Source organism: Peromyscus californicus, unplaced genomic scaffold (genome assembly GCF_007827085.1).
Source record: "Peromyscus californicus insignis strain IS unplaced genomic scaffold, ASM782708v3 Scaffold_2__1_contigs__length_46816999, whole genome shotgun sequence".
Taxonomy (NCBI): Eukaryota; Metazoa; Chordata; class Mammalia; order Rodentia; family Cricetidae; genus Peromyscus; species Peromyscus californicus.
In genome coordinates, this window is record NW_026294540.1 from 18,026,143 (window position 1) to 18,044,443 (window position 18,301).

Sequence of the window (18,301 nt, forward strand, 5' to 3'; positions counted from 1 at the left end):
CAGCTTTTTTAGAAGAACAGTAACGAATTGCTAAGAGGAAATCACCACCCATACACACAATGTTCACACGTTGTATTAGTGCAGATCACACACAGATTGGCACTTCTCAGGGAGGTTATTTACCCTTCTCCTACTCTTTGTTGTATAAAATCTCTTACCAAGCAAGGAGAGAAAATAACACTGTTAAAACAAGGCGGGGTTTCACCACGAAAACATACCCGAGTGAGACATGGAAGGTGTTTATAACTGGGCTTGGATGTAGTTCGGTAGGTAGCATGCTCCTTAGCACGTGCTCAACCCTGAGTTCCATCCCCAGCTCCACAAAACCTTGGTGCTCCTCTGCCATGCTACAGGAGGTCCCATCTTTTTTTTTTTGGTTTTTTGAGACAGGGTTTCTCTGTGTAGCTTTGCACCTTTCCTGGAACTCACTCTGTAGCCCAGGCTGGCCTCGAACTCACAGAGATCCACCTGGCTCTACCTCCTGAGTGCTGGAATTAAAGGAGTGCACCACCACCGCAGGGCAGGAGGTCCCGTCTTAAACAAACAGCCTGAGATAGACATATGGTCCTCCGTATGGAATCCCATATGGAGAGGCTCTGAGCCTGAAGATGAGAGGCCTGGGATCCTGGCATAAGCCTGGGATCCAGGGCATGGCACAGGTCTATGGAGACAAGTCAGGCATGGAGGTTGTGGGCAGGAAGGTCAGTCTTGAGAAAGCCCCTGCTCTGAAGCACCAAGTCCCCAAGACTTGCACTGTGGGTTCACCTAGCATACCTTTGAGCTTGTTATTATTTTCACATTTATGTGCTAGCGAGGGCTAGGGTGCCACAGGGTAACTTGCCTGTCTCCGCTCCTCATTTTATTTTTGTTTTGTGAAAGGTCTCTATTATCTTCTCTAAGTAGGAGATTTTCATTGTGTTTTGTTTTGCTTTGAGACAGGGTCTCGCTATAGCCCAGGCTGGCCTCAAACCCGAGGTGACCCTCCTGTTTTTAGTATCCAAAGTGATGAAATTACAGACAGGACACCACTGTGCCAAACTGAGAAGCAATTTTTTTTTGAATACTTCCTCTTTAAAGGCTTGGGATTTCAAGAGATCCCCTCAGGGATACCCGTATTCTCTGTACAGTGTCTTGAGTGGGACAGCGAAAGCTTTGGTGGGCCAGTGGCTCAAAGTGTTAAATTGTAGTGAACCTCAGTGTTCTAGAACGGAAGCTGCTCTTTTTCACACCTGTGGCTGGCTCCCCATCTTTCCACGGAATGTCTGCCTGGCTGGTCTGTATCACCACCGCATGTTCTCCAAACTGGAAAATTAGTTTGAGGACCAGTATGTGTACCCCTTACAGTGCCAAGGCCTTGCTTTGTTACCAGTGGCACTGTGCCCCCCAACATATATGTATGTGTGTGCCTGTATGTGTGTGCCTGTATGTGTGTGTGTAGTATGTACACACATGACAGGAATGGTGACCTCCGGCTTCAGGTGTCCCTTCCTGCCTTCATCAGAATATTTAGGTTACAAGATAAAAAGTTACACAGTGTTGGTCCCCACAGCTCTCCTCCAGGGAAATAGTTTTGACCACAACCATTGGCATCTTCGAGTCCCCTCTGCCACGGGACAGAGGATTTCCTGCCCCTCTCCAGCTCCCACCTCGGTGTTCAAATGTATCATTTAACGATTATTAGCCCCCTGTCTCCAGGACCTGGAGACATGGACTCTCTGCCCTCTAGTGGCTTTGTGCCCTTTCACCAGGGAACGCCACAAAGAATGAGAAGTTGGCATCTTGGCACAAAGGGGGAAGAAGAGAAGGAAGAGAACAGAGGGGAGGGGGAGAGAAGGAGGGAGGGAGCAGAAGAGGGACCCTGCCTCTGCCTGGATTCCGGAAACACCGAGGGCACTGCTAGGTCTTGAGGTCACCCTGTTCTTCTCACTGGCCACCACTGTGCTCTTTGGGTCTCTCCCCACCTCATATCTCTCCCTCCTCCCCTTTCCTTTTCTCTCCCAGTCCTCTCTCCTTTTTTTCTTCCTCCTCCTCCTTGGTCCTGAGGGATGAGGAATATCCCCTTTCCAGTTAGGGACAACATTTGGCCGAATGCCACTTCCCCATCCTCCTCGGCCTGGGCAGCCGCCGCTGCATTCCTGTGCCTCAGAGACTCTCCTGCTGACAGCCCCCTTGAGGATGCACTAAGTGGAGTTTCTTTCTTTGTTTTTCTTAGAGACACAAAACCCTTTAGGAGTGGAAGTAACTCTGTACCCCTAACAAGCCCTTGTGGGTGACTTCGAGATGGTTCCAAAGGGGTATTTAATTATCTTGATCTCTAAAAAGCATAGAATGGTTGGATCATCAAACTAACCTTCCCCCCTTTTCCTTCCCTTTCAAAAGCCACATGCTACTGGGAAGATCTTTGTCCAGAGTCAAGGTAAGAATTTTTAAATATACATACATACATATATGTGTATATATATATATATGTATATATGTATATGTGTGTGTAATTTATTAAAATGCATATGCAATACATATACAATTTATTGCATTTATTTCACTCATCTGTGTTCATGTACACACCACTGCACACACGAGAAAGTTAGAGGACAACTTTCAGGACTCGGTTCTCCTCTCTTTTCTTTTTTTTCTCTCTTTTTTCTTTTTCTCAAGACAGGGTTTCTCATTGTAGCCCTGGCTCTGTAGGCCAGGCTGGCCTCGAACTCAGAGATCCACCTGCCTCTGCCTCCCCAGAGCTAGGATTAAAGGCATGCACTATCACCACCTAACTTGGTTCTCTCTTTCAACCTTCCTCTCTCTGCCTCCCTTATTTCAGAGCCCTTTTCTGTACACCAGGCTTCCACTGGAATTTGATGCAATCCTCCTGCCTCCAGCTTCCTAGGTGTTGGTTACAGGCATGAGCCATCACTCTTGGCTGAAATGTATGTGTTTTTTTTTTGTTTTTGTTTTTGTTTTTTTTAACAACAACAAAAAGTTTAACTTAAATCCATCTGAGGAAATGACAGAGTGAATGGTGATTTGAGGAACTGGAGGTGAAGCTGAGCCTTTACCCAGTGTGGTAGAGTAAGTGCGGATGTTTTAGAAGACTTTCCCAGAGTCTCTTCAAAGAGCTCAAGTCTGTACCGCCCAGTGGGATGCCGGTCCAGCAGGATGGGGCGTCCCTGGCATTCATATATGCACCCAGTCTCTTTGCTGAGGGGCCCATGAAACTCCATTGTAGTGCCCAGGAAGTTGAATGGATTCCTAAGAACCAAAACTTCACTTTTCTTTTTTTTTCATATTCCTTCCACCAGGAATTGCAACGATACCAAATGCCAACTTTAACTGGAACACCTTCCTCCAGCAATCAGGTAAGGTATGGCTCCCATCCTGGATGCTCGCCATCTGCCATTTGTCCCCTGCTTGGAACCATGTTGCTGGACCCTGCTTTTCCCTGTCTGTAATGCTTTTGGTCCACAGTAATGGGGCTGGTGTGACCTCCTTTCTCCATGCATTTGCCCAGATGTTTTCTTAGGAGGCAGTCCCAACAGCTGGTTTCTGGGAGAGACTGTACACTTGATCTGAGCTCCCCAGGCATCTTGCGAGACGGTCACCCGGTAGGGTGGCATCAGGACACAGCCGGATGGTGGTGTGGGGGAGGGGCTTTTCCCAGCCTCTGGTGGAATTCAGAGAAACGAAACCACTTGGGCTCCCACTCATGGTGTGAAATAAGCTCAGCAATGATGCTTGAACAGAAGGTTACTGTGCAGAGTCTTTTAAATATAGGCTGTCCATAAACAAGGCCTGCAGTATGTGATTTTTTTTTTTTTAAGGATCAAAATTTCCAATTAGATTGCCACCCCCAGTTATTCTGGGTCATAAGTGCTAGAAAAGGTAAAACTGTCTACTGACAATGAGATTTGAGGACAAGAATTCCTGTTTTAACCCAACATGTTTTCCCAGAGACGACAACGCTGTTGAGTGGTGTTTTGAGTATGCGCAGTTAGGTATGTGCGTAGTCCACAGCACAACCTCAGGTCATCCTGAGGACCTGTCCACTTTGTTGTTTGAGACAGTATCTCTCACTGGCCTGGAGCTCACCAAGAGTGCAGGATGGCTGGCCAGTGAGTCCCAGGAATCCTGTCTCCATCTCCCCAGCACTGGGATTAAAATCACACACCCCTCTGGGCAGTGGTGGCGCACACCTTTAATCCCAGCACTCGGGAGGCAGAGGCATGAGGATCTCTGTGAGTTTGAGGCCAGCCTGGTCTACAGAGCGAGTTCCAGGACAGGCTCTAAAGCTACTCGGAGAAACCTTGTCTCGAAAACAAACAAACAAACAAACAAACAAACAAAATCACACAACCCTATGCTTGGCGTTTTTTTTTTTTTTTCTACATGGGTTCTGGGGATGGAACGCAGGTCCTCATACTTGCAAGTCAGTTCTTTACTGACTGAACATCTCCCCAGCCCCGTATTTAATAGTGTTTACAAGATTTAAACTGTGGGGTCCCGGAGGGGAAAGTTGAAGTTAGAGACTTTGCTACAAACTTCCAAGACTCAAAATTTGAAACCAGCTCCCCATCCACAGTGGACATTAAGGACACCCCAAGCCCATTTCCACTCCCAAAGTCTCACCTAAAATCTTCACCACAGATTGCATGTCAGCCTTAGTTTCAGTTGAAAAGAAAAATCCCAAGCATTTTATTAGAAAAAATTTCCGTAGCACGTTCATCAATCCCTATGACAGCAGTGTGGCTGTTCTCGGCGTTACAAATGAACCCCTGAGACCCCACTGCTTCTTCATGTCAGCATGTGGGTGCAATTCTTCAAGACTGGGGGGGGGTGGCTTTAAATTGCCTGCCTTAAGGTTATTTCAGTTTCAATATATTATAGGACACGATGGAGGCGTAACTGAGACCCATAATTCCCAAAAGCCGAGTGGCTTTTCATCAAACCCCTTAGTCTCAGGGCTGATGGTTGGGCTTGCCGTTGAGTGAGCAACAGAACAGCCAAGAGATTTAAAATACTCCACTGAAGGCATTTTCCCCACAGGCTGACTTGGCTACTGCTCCGTCTCAATGTGAACCATTAGAAATTCTGTCCATTGGGAATCCATGGGTGCAGGGAGACCCTGACTGTGGCTGGGGTAGCTGATTGCAGGAGGAAGACAGTGAAGCAGGGGAGCTATTAGAATTCTTCTGTGGGTTGGACAATCAGGTGTGAGTTCCCATTTGTACAAGTGATCGTCTCTGTTGAGTTTTGGTCTTGGGGGCGATGGCCTGGCCTATTAGCCTTGCTCTGTCTCACTGGGCTTCTGGTGTTTGTGTGACCTGAGATTGTGACCTGCCACTCCTTTGTGCGTCAGAAGATGTGGAGGATTTGATATGGGCTCTTAGTGATCAAATGCCCTCTAAGTTCTTTTTTTTTTTTGAGACATGGTTTCTCTGTGTAGCTTTGGAACTTGTCCTGGAACTTGCTCTGTAGACCAGGCTGGCCTGGAAATCACAGATCCACCTGCCTCTTCATCCTGAGTGCTGGGATTAAAAGGCGTACACTACTGTGCCTGGTCATCTGATGCTATTTTAAAAAAATTATTTATTTTTATTTTATGTGCATGAATGCTTCATCTGCATATATGTCTGAGTACCATGTGCATACAGTACATGTAGAATTCAGGGAAGAGGGCATCAGATCTCTGTAATTGGAGTTAGAGATGTTTGTGAGCCACCATATGGATGCTGGGAATTGAATCTGGGTCTACTGGAAGAACAGTCAGTGCTCCTAACCACTGAGCTATCTCTCTGGACCCTGATACCACTTTTGTTTGTTCGTTTGTTTGTTTTTGAGACAGGGTTTCTCTGTGTAGTTTTGGTGCCTGTCCTGGATCTCGCTCTGTAGACCAGTCTGGCCTCGAACTCACAGAGATCCGCCTGGCTCTGCCTCCTGAGTACTGGGACTAAAGGCGTGCGCCACCATCACCTGACCTGATACCACTTTCATAGTGCTGTCCCTTATTCAATACGCTGCAGTTTCTGACACTGCTCAGTCACGGATCTCCCAGCCCTAGCTCACAAATCAATGTTGCATCTGTTCAGAACATCAAGCCAGTTCTATGCCACCAAGACTCCATATTCAAACAGATCAACTGAGCACTAGCAGTTAGGTGGCTTAAGGGCCATCCACAGAATTGCAGTGGTTTTCCCTGTGCTCCTTATGGCTGTCTCCTCTGATGAGGCTATGGGTGTCTATACCAAGCTCCTCACGTGGTCAGTGAGGTTCCCTGTTCCTTTCCAAGTACATGCCCAGTGTTGTTATGACACAGTGTTCTGCGTTTTTTTGCTTATAACTGGCAAGAACCTATACATCGGCCGGGCAGTGGTGGCGGCGCACGCCTTTAATCCCAGCACTCGGGAGGCAGAGCCAGGCGGATCTCTGTGAGTTCGAGGCCAGCCTAGGCTACCAAGTGAGTTCCAGAAAAGGCGCAAAGCTACACAGAGAAACCCTGTCTTGAAAAAAACAAAAACCCAACCAACCAACCAAACAAAAGAACCTACACATCTAAAGGACCTTACAGGCCATCAAACCCAGAACCACAGAAAGAGGAAGGCTTAGATTCACAAGGCTACTCTCTCTAGATTTCAGTTTTCCACTGTCCTACCTTCATTTCTTGTTGTTGTGAGAAAACACCCAGAAAAACAAAACAAAACAAAACAAACAAACAAACAAAAACCCTGCAGCTTAGGAGAGAAAGGGCTCATTTCAGCTCACAGTTCCAGGTGACAGCCGGTCTTTGAGGGGGACATCATAGAAGAACTTGAAGCAGCTGATCACACCACAGTCACCATCAAGAGCAGAGTGAAGAATGCCTGGACGCTTACGTTCAGTTTACTTTCTCCTCTCTACATAGTCCAAGAGCCAAGCCCAGGGAATGGTACTGCCCACAGTGGGCTGGGTCTTCCCGCCTCAACACAATTCCCCACGGATATATCTACAGGCCAGCTTCTACAACCCCCACTGAGACTCTTTCCAAGATACATTCTAGAGTGTGTCAAGTTGCCAGACTAACCACCATGCATTTTATTTATTTCATTATATTACTTATTTATCTCATCTCTCCCCTCTCCAAACACACACCCCACAAACTCCTGCATGTGTTATTCACTGTCTGTCTTCCTCCTCCCGCTCCCTATTCCTCTTCCTTTTCCTCTAGACAAGATCACAGGTAGCCCAATGTGGCCTTGAACTTGCTATACAGTAGGGGCTGGTCTTGAACCCCTGATTCTTCCCAAGTGCTAGGATGACAGATGTGTACCACCACGACTGACTCTCCTCCCACCCTCCCCCGACTCTCTCAACCCTATTTGTTTTTCTATGTGATGGAGACCCTAACATCCTAAAACCCAAGAAACCTAAGAAAAGCCACTTGGTTTTCCTATGGGGTGAAGGTGCTACTGGATCTCCATTCTTTACGCAGCCATGAATCAAGATACTTTTTCTAAAATCTAGACTCCAGTCAGCATCCTGCCCTTGGCTGAAGTTCTTCAAGCCTTTCCTTCTCACGCATACAGTTGAGGGGTAGGAGATGTGCCACGGCAGGGTATTCTGGACTGATCTCAGCCATCCAGAAGCGAGGGCCGAAGGTTCTTCAAAAATTCGGGTCTACTCTAGGCTATATGAGTTCCTGGCCAGCTAGGGCTACGTCAGACCCTGCCTCAAGAAACAAAACAGAAAAACGATGGAAGAAGTGTTAACGCGGAGGACAGGAAGCCCCAGCAACTGGCATGTCACTCTCCCAGCTGTTCTCATGTGCGATCAGATAGCATCGTGTTTCGTCTGTCATTGGAAGCGGATGCTAGACCACCAAAAAAAAAAAAAAAAAAAAAGATGTATTTTTGTTTTAAAGCTAAAAATACCATTCTGCTGGCCATCGAGCTGAATTAAATACATACACGCCTGTGTACATGCCAGGGCTGGGCTCACACCTGCACTCAGCCTAACCCGGTGTGGGAGGATACAGGCAGGCTATAAGCACAGGCTCTGACTTAAAACAGTGAACAGAAACCACTCAAGCTTTAGGTAACGCCTGCTTTACCCATGCCTCTGCAAGCCAATCTCCTTGTGCTCCCTTTGAAAAACTAGGAACACGCACAACACTTTCCCCTTAAAGCCACCAAGGGCTAGGGGGTGCCTGCCAAGTCACTTAACTAGACCAGTGGTTCCCAACCCTCCTAATGCTGCAACCTTTTAACACAGTTCCCTCCTGCTGTGGTGACCCCCCCCAACCTCAAGATTATTCCCGTTGCTACTTTGTAAACTGCAATTTTGCTACGGTGATGAATTGTAACGGCAATACTTTTGGAGAGAGAGGCTTGCCAAAGGGTCACGACCCACAAGTTGAGAACCACGGCACTGGAGTCCAAGTGTGCTGGACTCTAGGCTTTGGTTCTGTGGTTGGGTTTTTTTTTTTTTGAGCGTTTCATCTGTCTGAAAATGAGCCTTCTATCTGTGGGCAGGACACACCAGGTACTTCTCTGAATTTTCTTTCTTCATTCCCTCCCCCACCTTTTTATTTCCTGAAGACGACCAGGCATGGAATGCCCTCGCCTGTCATTCTCTAATTTAGTTTCCTGAATTCTCATTACATTTCATCTCCAGCCCAGCAAAAAGATTTGAGAGGCGCAACGGATATAGGATTAACTCCGTCTCCCTCCAGGGTCTTCTGGGGCAGGAGGCTCGAAATCAATTTAGAGAGTTGGGGGTGAGCACTTTACTGAATAGAAAACATCAAGGTACACTGCCTGTCGTCAGTCTGAAGTACGCAGTTTTATTTTATTTATTTTCGTTTGAATAACTTATTTTTGAGGGTCTCACGTAGCCTAGGATGACCTTACATTTGCTGTGTAGCTGAGGATGACCTTGAACTTCTAACCCTGCCTCCACCTGAGTGCTAGCATTGTGGGCATACATCGTCGTACCCGGCTTATAGTCTGATGGCGAGTGGATGCAGGGCTTCCTCCAAGCTAGACAAGCCCTCTAATTGTTCTGTAGTCCCATCTATTAGATTTTGGAGGCAGTTTTAAAGAGACAGGGGGACCGAAGGAGACAGGATTCTAACCTTTCAATAAATGGGACTGTGTTTATTGACGCACACAGTGAGGGGGCAGACTCTTTCTCGCAGGGAAAAAAGGGCAGAAAGAATTGTACAGTGTAGCTCACATTTCCTTCCTGCAGTTCCTGCCTCCCAGAGTTGCCCTGCTCAAGGCGAGACAGGCTCTCCCAAGAGATGACCAAGCAAGGTCCAGCAAGATAGTGGTCACCTTGTAGGAACCCCGTTTCTAGGCGACGAATTCTATCATTATCCACCTGAAGTCTAAAGTGTGTTGTGTGTGTGTGTGTGTGTGTGTGTGTGTGTGTACGTTTAAGTTTTTAAAATTTTATTTTTAGCCAGGTGGTGGTGGCGCACGCCTTTAATCCCAGCACTTGGGAGGCAGAGGCAGACAGATCTCTGTGAGTTTGAGGCCAGCCTGGTCTACAAAGCGAGTTCCAGGACAGCTGGGCCTGTTACACAGAGAAACCCTGTCTCAAATAAATAAATATATTTTTATTTATGTGTGTGTTTTTCTTTGTGTGAATATGATACCATGTGCCTGCCTGGTGCCCATAGAGGCCAGAGGAGAGCATCAGATCCTCTGAAACTGGAGTTTCAGGTGGTTGTAAGCGGCTATATGGGTAGTGGGAACTTGTCCCATGTCCTCTGTAGGAGCAGCCAGTTCCCTTAACCACTGGGGTCTCTCCAGCCCCTACAGTAAGTTTTTATTGTGTGTAAGTACTGCATGTGACACACAGGCATCATGGGTTCTCAGCTGCAATATGGTGCATATCTTCCTCTAACTAACAGGTAGCATCCTGAGGAAATCAGAGATGAGGTCCATGGACCAGCCTCTTTCCAGGGCTGTCTTTCCACGCCATCTGGGTCATCTCAGAAGGTACAAGGCTAGATTTCCCCAGTACCTCCCAACTGGGCCAAGAGGGTGTTCAAGCAGTTGTTCCGAGCAGGAGATTCACGTGAACAGGAAGGAATTAATGTCCTCATCACCCATGTCACACAGGGACACAGAAGAGTCGTTTTTACCAGGTGCCAGGTCTTCCCAAGCAATTACGTGAGCTCCCAGAATGTCATCTTGGTGCAGCATTTGGCGCACATATTTATATTTTTCTCCCATTTCTTTTTTTAAAAATATTTATTTATGTATTTTACATGTATGAGTGCTCTAATTGCATGTATTTCTGCATCACAGAAGAGGGCATCTGGTCCTATTATAGATGGTTGTGAGCCACCATGTGGGTGCTGGGAATTGAACTCAGGATCTCTAGAAGAGCAACCAGTGCTCTTAACCGCTGAGCCCCCTTTTTCTCCCATTTCAATGAGACCACTTTCCCATCTTGGGGGTCCTCACGGCTCTCCCCACTGCCTGCCTGCCTTTCCCTTTTCTTCCTCCCATGGATTTGAACTCATTTTCCTACATCGAGAGTGTGAGCAGATTGGAGTCGTGTTTCACTCTGGAGTTGGATGGCTTGTCCTGTCGCTTATGGTGATATTTTATTTGTATTAAAATGTTATTTGTATGTTAATAAATAAAGTTGCCCAGGGTCAGAGCTATTAGCAAGCCATAGGAAAGCAGGGCAGTGGTGGCGTATGCTTGTAATCCCAGCACTTGGTAGGCAGAGCTGGGTAAGTCTCTGTGTGTTCAGGGATATAGCCAGTATTGGATACACATGCCTTTAATTTCAATACCAATCATAGAAAACCTGGAGGCCTATACAGACAGGCCGTGACAAGGCAGTCATGTGGTTGGGTTTACAACCCAATGAGAAGGCAGAACAGGAACTCTATATAAAGACTTTAACACAGGGGTAGCTCTGGTTCGGAGAGGTAGGACCCACCGCAGGAGGAAGGGTAAGGTTTTAACTCTTAGCTCTGACCTCTTGGCTTTCTTCTTTGCATTGGTTCTGTGTTTCTTATTTAATAAGAAGGTTGGTTATATCTACAGTTGCTGATTGTCATTTTTGAATATATGAATGCCTGTGCATGCCCACACGCTGTAGATACATCTATGTAGCAATTGGGTTGTGTGTGTGAATACATAGCCCCTGTGTGTTGGACTAAGACCTCCTGCTTTAGCTAAAAAGCATCCTCCCCATTTTCCCCATGTACAGAATTATATTTCCTCTGAAATTAATAAGCAAGTTTTTTTTTAAGGTGCTTTGATCTCTGTCCCCAAGCAGACCTTCAGTCTGAGGCTCAGGCAGACACTAGCAGCTCTTCCCTGGGCATGAAGGCTTGGGCTGCTTTCTCATCCTGACCTCTCCTCCCCTTAGATTTTATTAAGGAGAATAGCTTATCATTTATTAAAGACAATCACTTGACTCCTGACCTTGGATTCCAGTGCCTGAATTCCAATTCTCCGACCTTGAGACCACATTCTATCCGTAGCTTCTGGCTCAGACTTTAGTCAAATATGCATTTGCTAAGGTTTATCTACTAAGATTAGGTAGGAAATCCAGAGTATTGGTGGAAAAATATAGAACCCTCAAAACAGCTTAGTGATATTATCAAATTTAATTCAGGGACTGAAGTAACTTTTTAAACTATATTAATTATGCATGAAATGTATGTATGTGACATTATATATGATGACATTTTCATACATAGATAATATTTTATTATTTATTTATTTATTTATTTTGGTTTTTTGAGACAGGCTTTCTCTGTGTAACAGCTCTGGCTGTCCTGGAACTCACTGTGTAGCCCAGGCTGGCCTTGAACTCACAGAGATCCATCTGCCTCTGCCTCCTGAGTGCTGGCATTAAAGGCATAAACCACCACCACCCTGGCCATGTTTTATTATTTATTAAAGCTTTTAAAGCTTTGCTGAGACAGGGCTCAGAGTCTTCAAGGTCAGTGTGATTCTGTCCAGAGTCACTCTTGCTGTCTGTCCTCTTTGCTGACCTGGGACCTTCATGCACTTAGCTACATGTATGACTCATATACCATTTTCATTCTCAAGACTTAGGTTAGCTCAGAAAATGGTTTGCATGAAAAAAAAAAAAAAAACCGCAAATACCCATCCTCGGACGGATAGCCCTGCACGTGCATAGTTTTATGGCCAATTACACAGGCTGTAAAAGCTTATGTTTTAGACCAGCTTTTTTTTTTCTGAGTCTATTAATAGTTGTTATTAAATCAATTATCTACCAGTTGCCATAAAACACCTCAACATCTCCTGGTCTCAAACAACTATGGTCATTTCTCATGATTTTTGTAGGTGTGAACTGTTGTACTTTTGTGGCTCAGCTGGGCAGCCTCTGCCTGTTCCAGGCCCATCAATGCTGTTCCCTTCATGCTCTCATGTGTCTGATGCCCAGCCTCACATCAGGTCTGGGACTTCACGCTGCCAGGATGAGCCTCATTATGAAGTCTTTTTTCCCAAGAAAGCTGTGTGGCCAGATGACCAGGGAGTGATAAGGCCTCTCACAACCAAGGCTCAAAGGTCACATATAGACACAGGCCTGCATTTTGTTGGCCAGGAAGGTTCTCACTCCATCTAGAGGCCAGAGGTGAGGAAGTCAGCTTCACTTATCATGAGAAGAGTCACCAAGACTGGTGCCCACCGCTGGTCCTACATCATTGATTTGGCACTCCTAGGCCTTCTCTGTATTATTATTGTTGTTGTTATTCATGTGTATGGGTATTTTGCCCATATGTATGTCTATGCACTACATTTATGCAGTACCCATGGAGGCCAGAAGGGGGCATCAGAGCATCACATCCCCTTGAACTGGAGTCACAGATGGTTGTGAGCCACCATGTGGGTGCTGGGAATTGGACTTGGTTCCTCTGCAAGAGCAGCCAGTGCTCTTAACTGCTGGATCATCTCTCCATACTCTTTCCCTCTGTGTCTTTTTCAAAGCTAATGCAGACAGCTCCATTGGTCTTCCTGCATGTTAGAGTGCTTACCTAACATGCAGGAAGGCCAGGGTTTGATCCCAGCCTAAACTAGGCATGGCGGTGTACGGCTGTAGTCCTAGACTTGAGAGGTGGAGTCAAGAGGGTCATAAGTTCAAGGTCCTCAGCTACCTAACAAGTTTGAGGCCCCGCCTGGACTATTATAGGTGACACTATCTCATATACTATCCCTGAGAAACAAAATAGAAACAAATGAGGAAAAAAACCCCAAACCACTCTATAAACATATACATCTACTTTTAGAACTGTTACAATTTTCTGAGGTATAGTTGACAAATCCAACTGGCATATGCAGAAAAAAAACAACAGGATGGCAGGACGTATGTGTGTGTTTCCTATTCCCAGGGACATATGCTCATACCTACCGTGCATCTGTGAATTCTTGAGCACGCTCATCCATGCGCCACTTTTCTAGCTGCATCAAGAAAAAGAACACTTTTCTCAATGGGAACTGTGCTCGAGTCCTTCCCGGGACTGCTGGCTCCTATCCCCAGTGACTGGGTCAGCTCTCCCAGGCCCCATCCCTCCCTCTCTATGGCAGAGACCTTGCATTTCAAGGGCAGGGTGAGGCTCAGGTTTACCTATGCTTGGAGAAGCTAATGCATGGCAATGCAGTCAGAGGACACGCAAGAAGTAGGAAGGTCAACGTGGGGAACCTCTGGTCTGCATGTCACAGTGATGTCACTGCTGTTGCATAACTTAGCTGTATCCTCCATTCTTATGTTGCAGAGATTGACCAAAGTGCAGACAACCTTTATGTGTTCCTGGTAATATGCGGACTCAGGCCTGTAAAGGACCCTCTGTACTTGGTAGATGCGTTCTCAGGTATGTGGTCCAGTGTCTCCCTTCCTTGTGTCTATATGTGAATAGAGATGTGTCTTGCTTGGTCTTGTGTTCTTACTGGCTGTCCCCAGCTGGCCTTGAACACCCAATCCTCCTGCTTCAGATTCTCAAGTTCTGGGATGACACTGTGAGCCATCTTGCCTGGTGGGATCATTTTTCTTTTTCTTTTTTTTTGCTCTTTGCACATAAGCAGAACCGTTTCTAGATGATCACTTTGGAGACAGCCAGAAGGGTAATTTATTGGATTACTTTATTGTAGACTTGTAGCTTCAGGTATGAAGGATGGCAGAAAAATTGGAAATAATTATAAGGCAAAAGAGTGTTTTAAAAATCCTATCACTTTTTGTTATAAATATCCCCTTATTTTTATGTGTTTGTGTATGAGTGCACAGTGCCTGTGGATACCAGAGGAGGGTATTGGGACTCCCCTACTCCAGAACTGGCATTACAGGCAGTTGTGAGCTGCCGTGTGGGTGCTGGGAACCAAATTCTGATCCTCTGCAAGAGAAGCAAGTGCTTTTAACCACTGACCCATTGCTCCAGCCCCAAAAGAAACAAATCTTCAAGTAAAAGCATACAGTACCTCATATAGGCATTCTAAAGAAATGAAATTGATCCTGTTTAGCGTGGTTGAATGCTTAATGACCTAAGAGTACAACACATAGCCTGGAGTAATTTGTAGTTTTAGCTGAATTGTTTTCTTAGCTATGACCTAAAGCCATGTTAGGTTCATTCAAAGTTTTTTTTTCTTCTTTCTTTTTCTTCCCAAGAATGGCATCAAGAAGAGCCCAACGTTTACATGGTGATTGTAGGTCCTGAGGTGAGTCCATGTGCTGTGAATGCCTACCTGATGGCTGCTTTTTCCTGATTTTGTTTTCTTATTTGTGTGTGTGTGTGTGTGTGTGTGTGTGTGTGTGTGTGTGTGTGTGTGTGTATGCTTGTATGTGAGTGCAGTTCCTACTGGGACCAGCAGAGGGCATTGAATCCCCTCGATCTGGATTCAAACGTGGTTGTCAGGTGCCCAGAATGGAACTCGGGTTCTCTGTAAGGGCAGTACCCACTCTAACTGTGGAATCACCTCTCCGGCCTCTCTTCTATCGACTTATAATGTATTTTCTAAAACTAGTTTATGTTCCTCTTCTATATATCTAGGTGTTTGTCCTCTTTGAGACACTGAAGTAAATTTGCCTTTTTATGAGATTTTATTATTTATTATGCTCTGTGCAGGGGTGGTCATGTGTCTACAGCACACATGTAGAGGTCAGAGAACCACCTTAGGGAGTGTTTCTACCATGTGGGTCCCAGTGATTGAACTCAGGTGTGTCAGGCTTTGTGGTAAGCCCTTCTATTACTGAGCTGTCTCCTTGGCCCATAGTTTGTCTTTTTAAAAATGAAAAGCATGGGGCAGGAGAGATGGCTCAGCCATTAAAAGCACTGGCTACTATTCCCGAGGGCCTAGGTTTGGTTCCTTGCACCCACATGGCAGCTAACAATGATTTGTAACTTCAGTTCCAAGGGGTCCAACATCCTCATCTGGCTCTTTGGGCACTGTACACATGGGATGTAATGCATACATACACGCAAAACATGTATATATGTAAAAATATTTTAAAAAAATGGAAATCACCTAGGTCATCTCAGGGGTAGAGCACTTGTCAAACTTGTATGTGCAAGGCTCTGGATTCAGTTCCCAGAACCACGTGGATGAGAGAGAGAGAGAGAGAAAGAGAAAAGAGAGAGAGAGAGAGAGAGAGAGAGAGAGAGAGAGAGAGAGAGAGAGAGCGCGAGCTGAAGATTATAGCTGCTGTTCACCTTTATGGCTGACTTACTGTAAAGATTACAATTAATTCAAATTAATTTACTGTTGCAAAGGATAATTGGATAATTCTTATGGGGAAACTGGTGGTTCATGTAAAGAGGAACGTATTTTAAAAATATATAAGCCAAACTCTATGTATGGTCCGACGTATTTTGAAACCCTTTAACTGCTCAAACTGTGAACGCAGAACTGCTCTTGAACCCCAGCATCAGATCCAGCCTCTGGCCTCTGTGGACTTTCATTTGCCCCACGCAGTTTAAAAAAACAGAGTGGACGCCATGCTCCTAGCCTCACGGGATCCGCATGGCCATGAGAACTCTGCCTTCATGCGGCCTCTGCTCCAGGCTTTCCACTATGCACCTTTCCCTCCAAATTCCTCTGCTGAAATCCTTTCTTGCAGTGTGATGAGAGGAGGTCTCTGGGAGGTAACTGTATCAAGGGGATGGAGGGGGCCCTCAGCAGTGCCATCAGTGCCCTTATAGAAGAGCCCCAGGGGAGCTGCCTTGACTTTTTCATTGCGTGTGGACACAGCAAGAGGCCACCACCACCTATGAACCAGGAAGCACACCTCATCAAATGCTCAGCCTGCTAATGCCTTGATCCTGGCTTCTAGCCTCTGCGACCGTCCGCTACGTTTGTTGGTCACCCAAGTTGTAGCACATCACAGCAGTAGCTTATCTGAGCTAAGACAGGGAGAAACCGTCTGTGGTGTTGAGTGAGGTTCTCGTCTGTGCAGTGCGAGCCGCCTCTCCCGCCACCTTGTTTTGTTTGGCCAGGTGGTGACAGGCAAGCTGGGAGGCTAACTGACACCCTGATAGAGAGGGTGTTCACAAACCGAGGAAACTCATGTATACAAGTCCCTCTTGGCCAACCAGTGAGATTATGGGCGTGATTGACAGGAACATAGGTGGCCCAAAGGCAGCTAGTCCCAACGCCAACAATCCCACCCAGCCTGGGCGATGATGCATCCCCGAGGCTTCCTGCCCCGCTTGCAGACAGCTCCTCCAAAGAGTCTTCTCTTCCCTGGCTACCGCTTCCCTGCTTCTGGGACCTCAGGAGGCCCAGTGAGTACGGTGACTCCCCTGTGTCTTTCCTAAGCCTCCCGCCTCCATCCAAGAGGAAGCGCTTTGGAAGGAAACAGATTCTCCATTGTATTAATCAAGTAGCTGGCCTCACTTTCACTCACTGGTGAAACACCCCTCCCCCCCCCCCCCGCCCCCCGTGTCTAGTGACCACTTTATACTTCTCAGAGCCTCATTTATTTGTCTTATTCTAGTGCCCCGCAGACCTTCCCAGCATGCACAGCTGTTCCTCGTGTTCTCACAGCCTTTGGAAATAATTGTGTTTACCTAGAATGAGGCCAGGGATGCTAATAAAGGCAAACAAGATGGGGAGGGGCTGGTAAAATGGCTCTGTGGGTAAAGGTGCTTGCTGCTAAAGCCTGTTGGCCTGAGTTCAATTCCAGGGAATCTACATAAATGGCAGGAGAGAAACAAATCCCAAATGTTGTCTGATGGTACATGTGCAGCCAAATTTAAAACAGACATACACACACACACACACACACACACACACACACACACACACACACACACAATCAAGGACTAGGATCTGTATAGCCATGCCAGAGGCCACAGAGAGATCTCATGTTAATCTCATGATATAATACACCGTACAGCATTGGAAGTCCTGCAGTCTTCAGAAAAATCCCAACATTTTAAAAGTTCCGAGTCCCTAAACTGTGGCTTCCTATAAAATTCAAAATAAGTTACACAGTTCTTATTTCAAGAGGGAAGAACCAGGGTACAGTTAGAATCGGACCAAAGCAAAACCAGACTCCAGCAGTATAAATAGTTCTGGGACTCCATCATGAACCAGGCCCCAAAGGGCTTGGACAGTCCCAGCTCTTTGGTTCTGTCACTACAGGACACACTGCCTGACCTGCATACTCCAGTCAGCTTCACCCCACACCTGCCACCATCCCTAGTGGTCACTCCATCATCTGGCACCTCCAATATTCTGGGGTCTTCCTCGAAACTAAGGCTTCACCCTCACCGGTGGTGTCTCCCATTGCCAAGCCTCGGCTTCTCTCCATGAACCCCTCAATCCTGGGGTCACCACCCGCAACTCAGGTTGCACCTTCCCCAGCATCTTCTTTCTGGGCTCCCTTTAGGGACTCTGACTCTGCCCCCTCCCCCATGGCATCAAGCCGCAGATTCCCTCCATGACCCCTTCAAGCCTGAAGCCTCCATTACAGCTGACGCTATACCTCCATCAATGGCCTCCTGACCTCTCTGAAGGGACTCCAGCCCTGGCGGCCACAGGTTGCTGTCATGAGTCCCCTACACCCTCAAACCAGGAATATGTGGGGGATTTCTACACCTAAGTTTGACCACCAGCTTGAGATGCAGCATTGACCTTCTGAAACACTGCTTCTGTGCGCCAACTCCAAGGAAACACTTTCTAGAAGATTCCTCCTGAATGATGCTAGCCTACATCAATCACCATTATTAATCACAGCTTACTTTTCAGTCCCGGCAAACCAGAAACCAGACTTGCAATTTAAAACACCACATGAAGGGATGGTCCTGATAGCCTCTGAGAGACTCTCAGACTCCCCTCAGAGA

General features: G+C 46.5%; 1 protein-coding gene across 3 annotated transcripts in view; it reads left to right on the forward strand.

Moving 5' to 3' along the window:
• The window catches only part of Glt1d1 (glycosyltransferase 1 domain containing 1), a 69,296-nt gene that overhangs the window by 26,119 nt on the left and 24,876 nt on the right, over nucleotides 1-18,301 (forward strand). For all 3 annotated transcript variants that reach the window (XM_052755494.1, XM_052755495.1, XM_052755493.1), the window contains exons 5-8: nucleotides 2,380-2,416; nucleotides 3,297-3,353; nucleotides 13,742-13,837; nucleotides 14,626-14,675. In XM_052755494.1, the coding sequence (XP_052611454.1) occupies nucleotides 2,380-2,416; nucleotides 3,297-3,353; nucleotides 13,742-13,837; nucleotides 14,626-14,675 (240 nt within the window). The remainder of the gene's footprint in view (nucleotides 1-2,379; nucleotides 2,417-3,296; nucleotides 3,354-13,741; nucleotides 13,838-14,625; nucleotides 14,676-18,301) is intronic.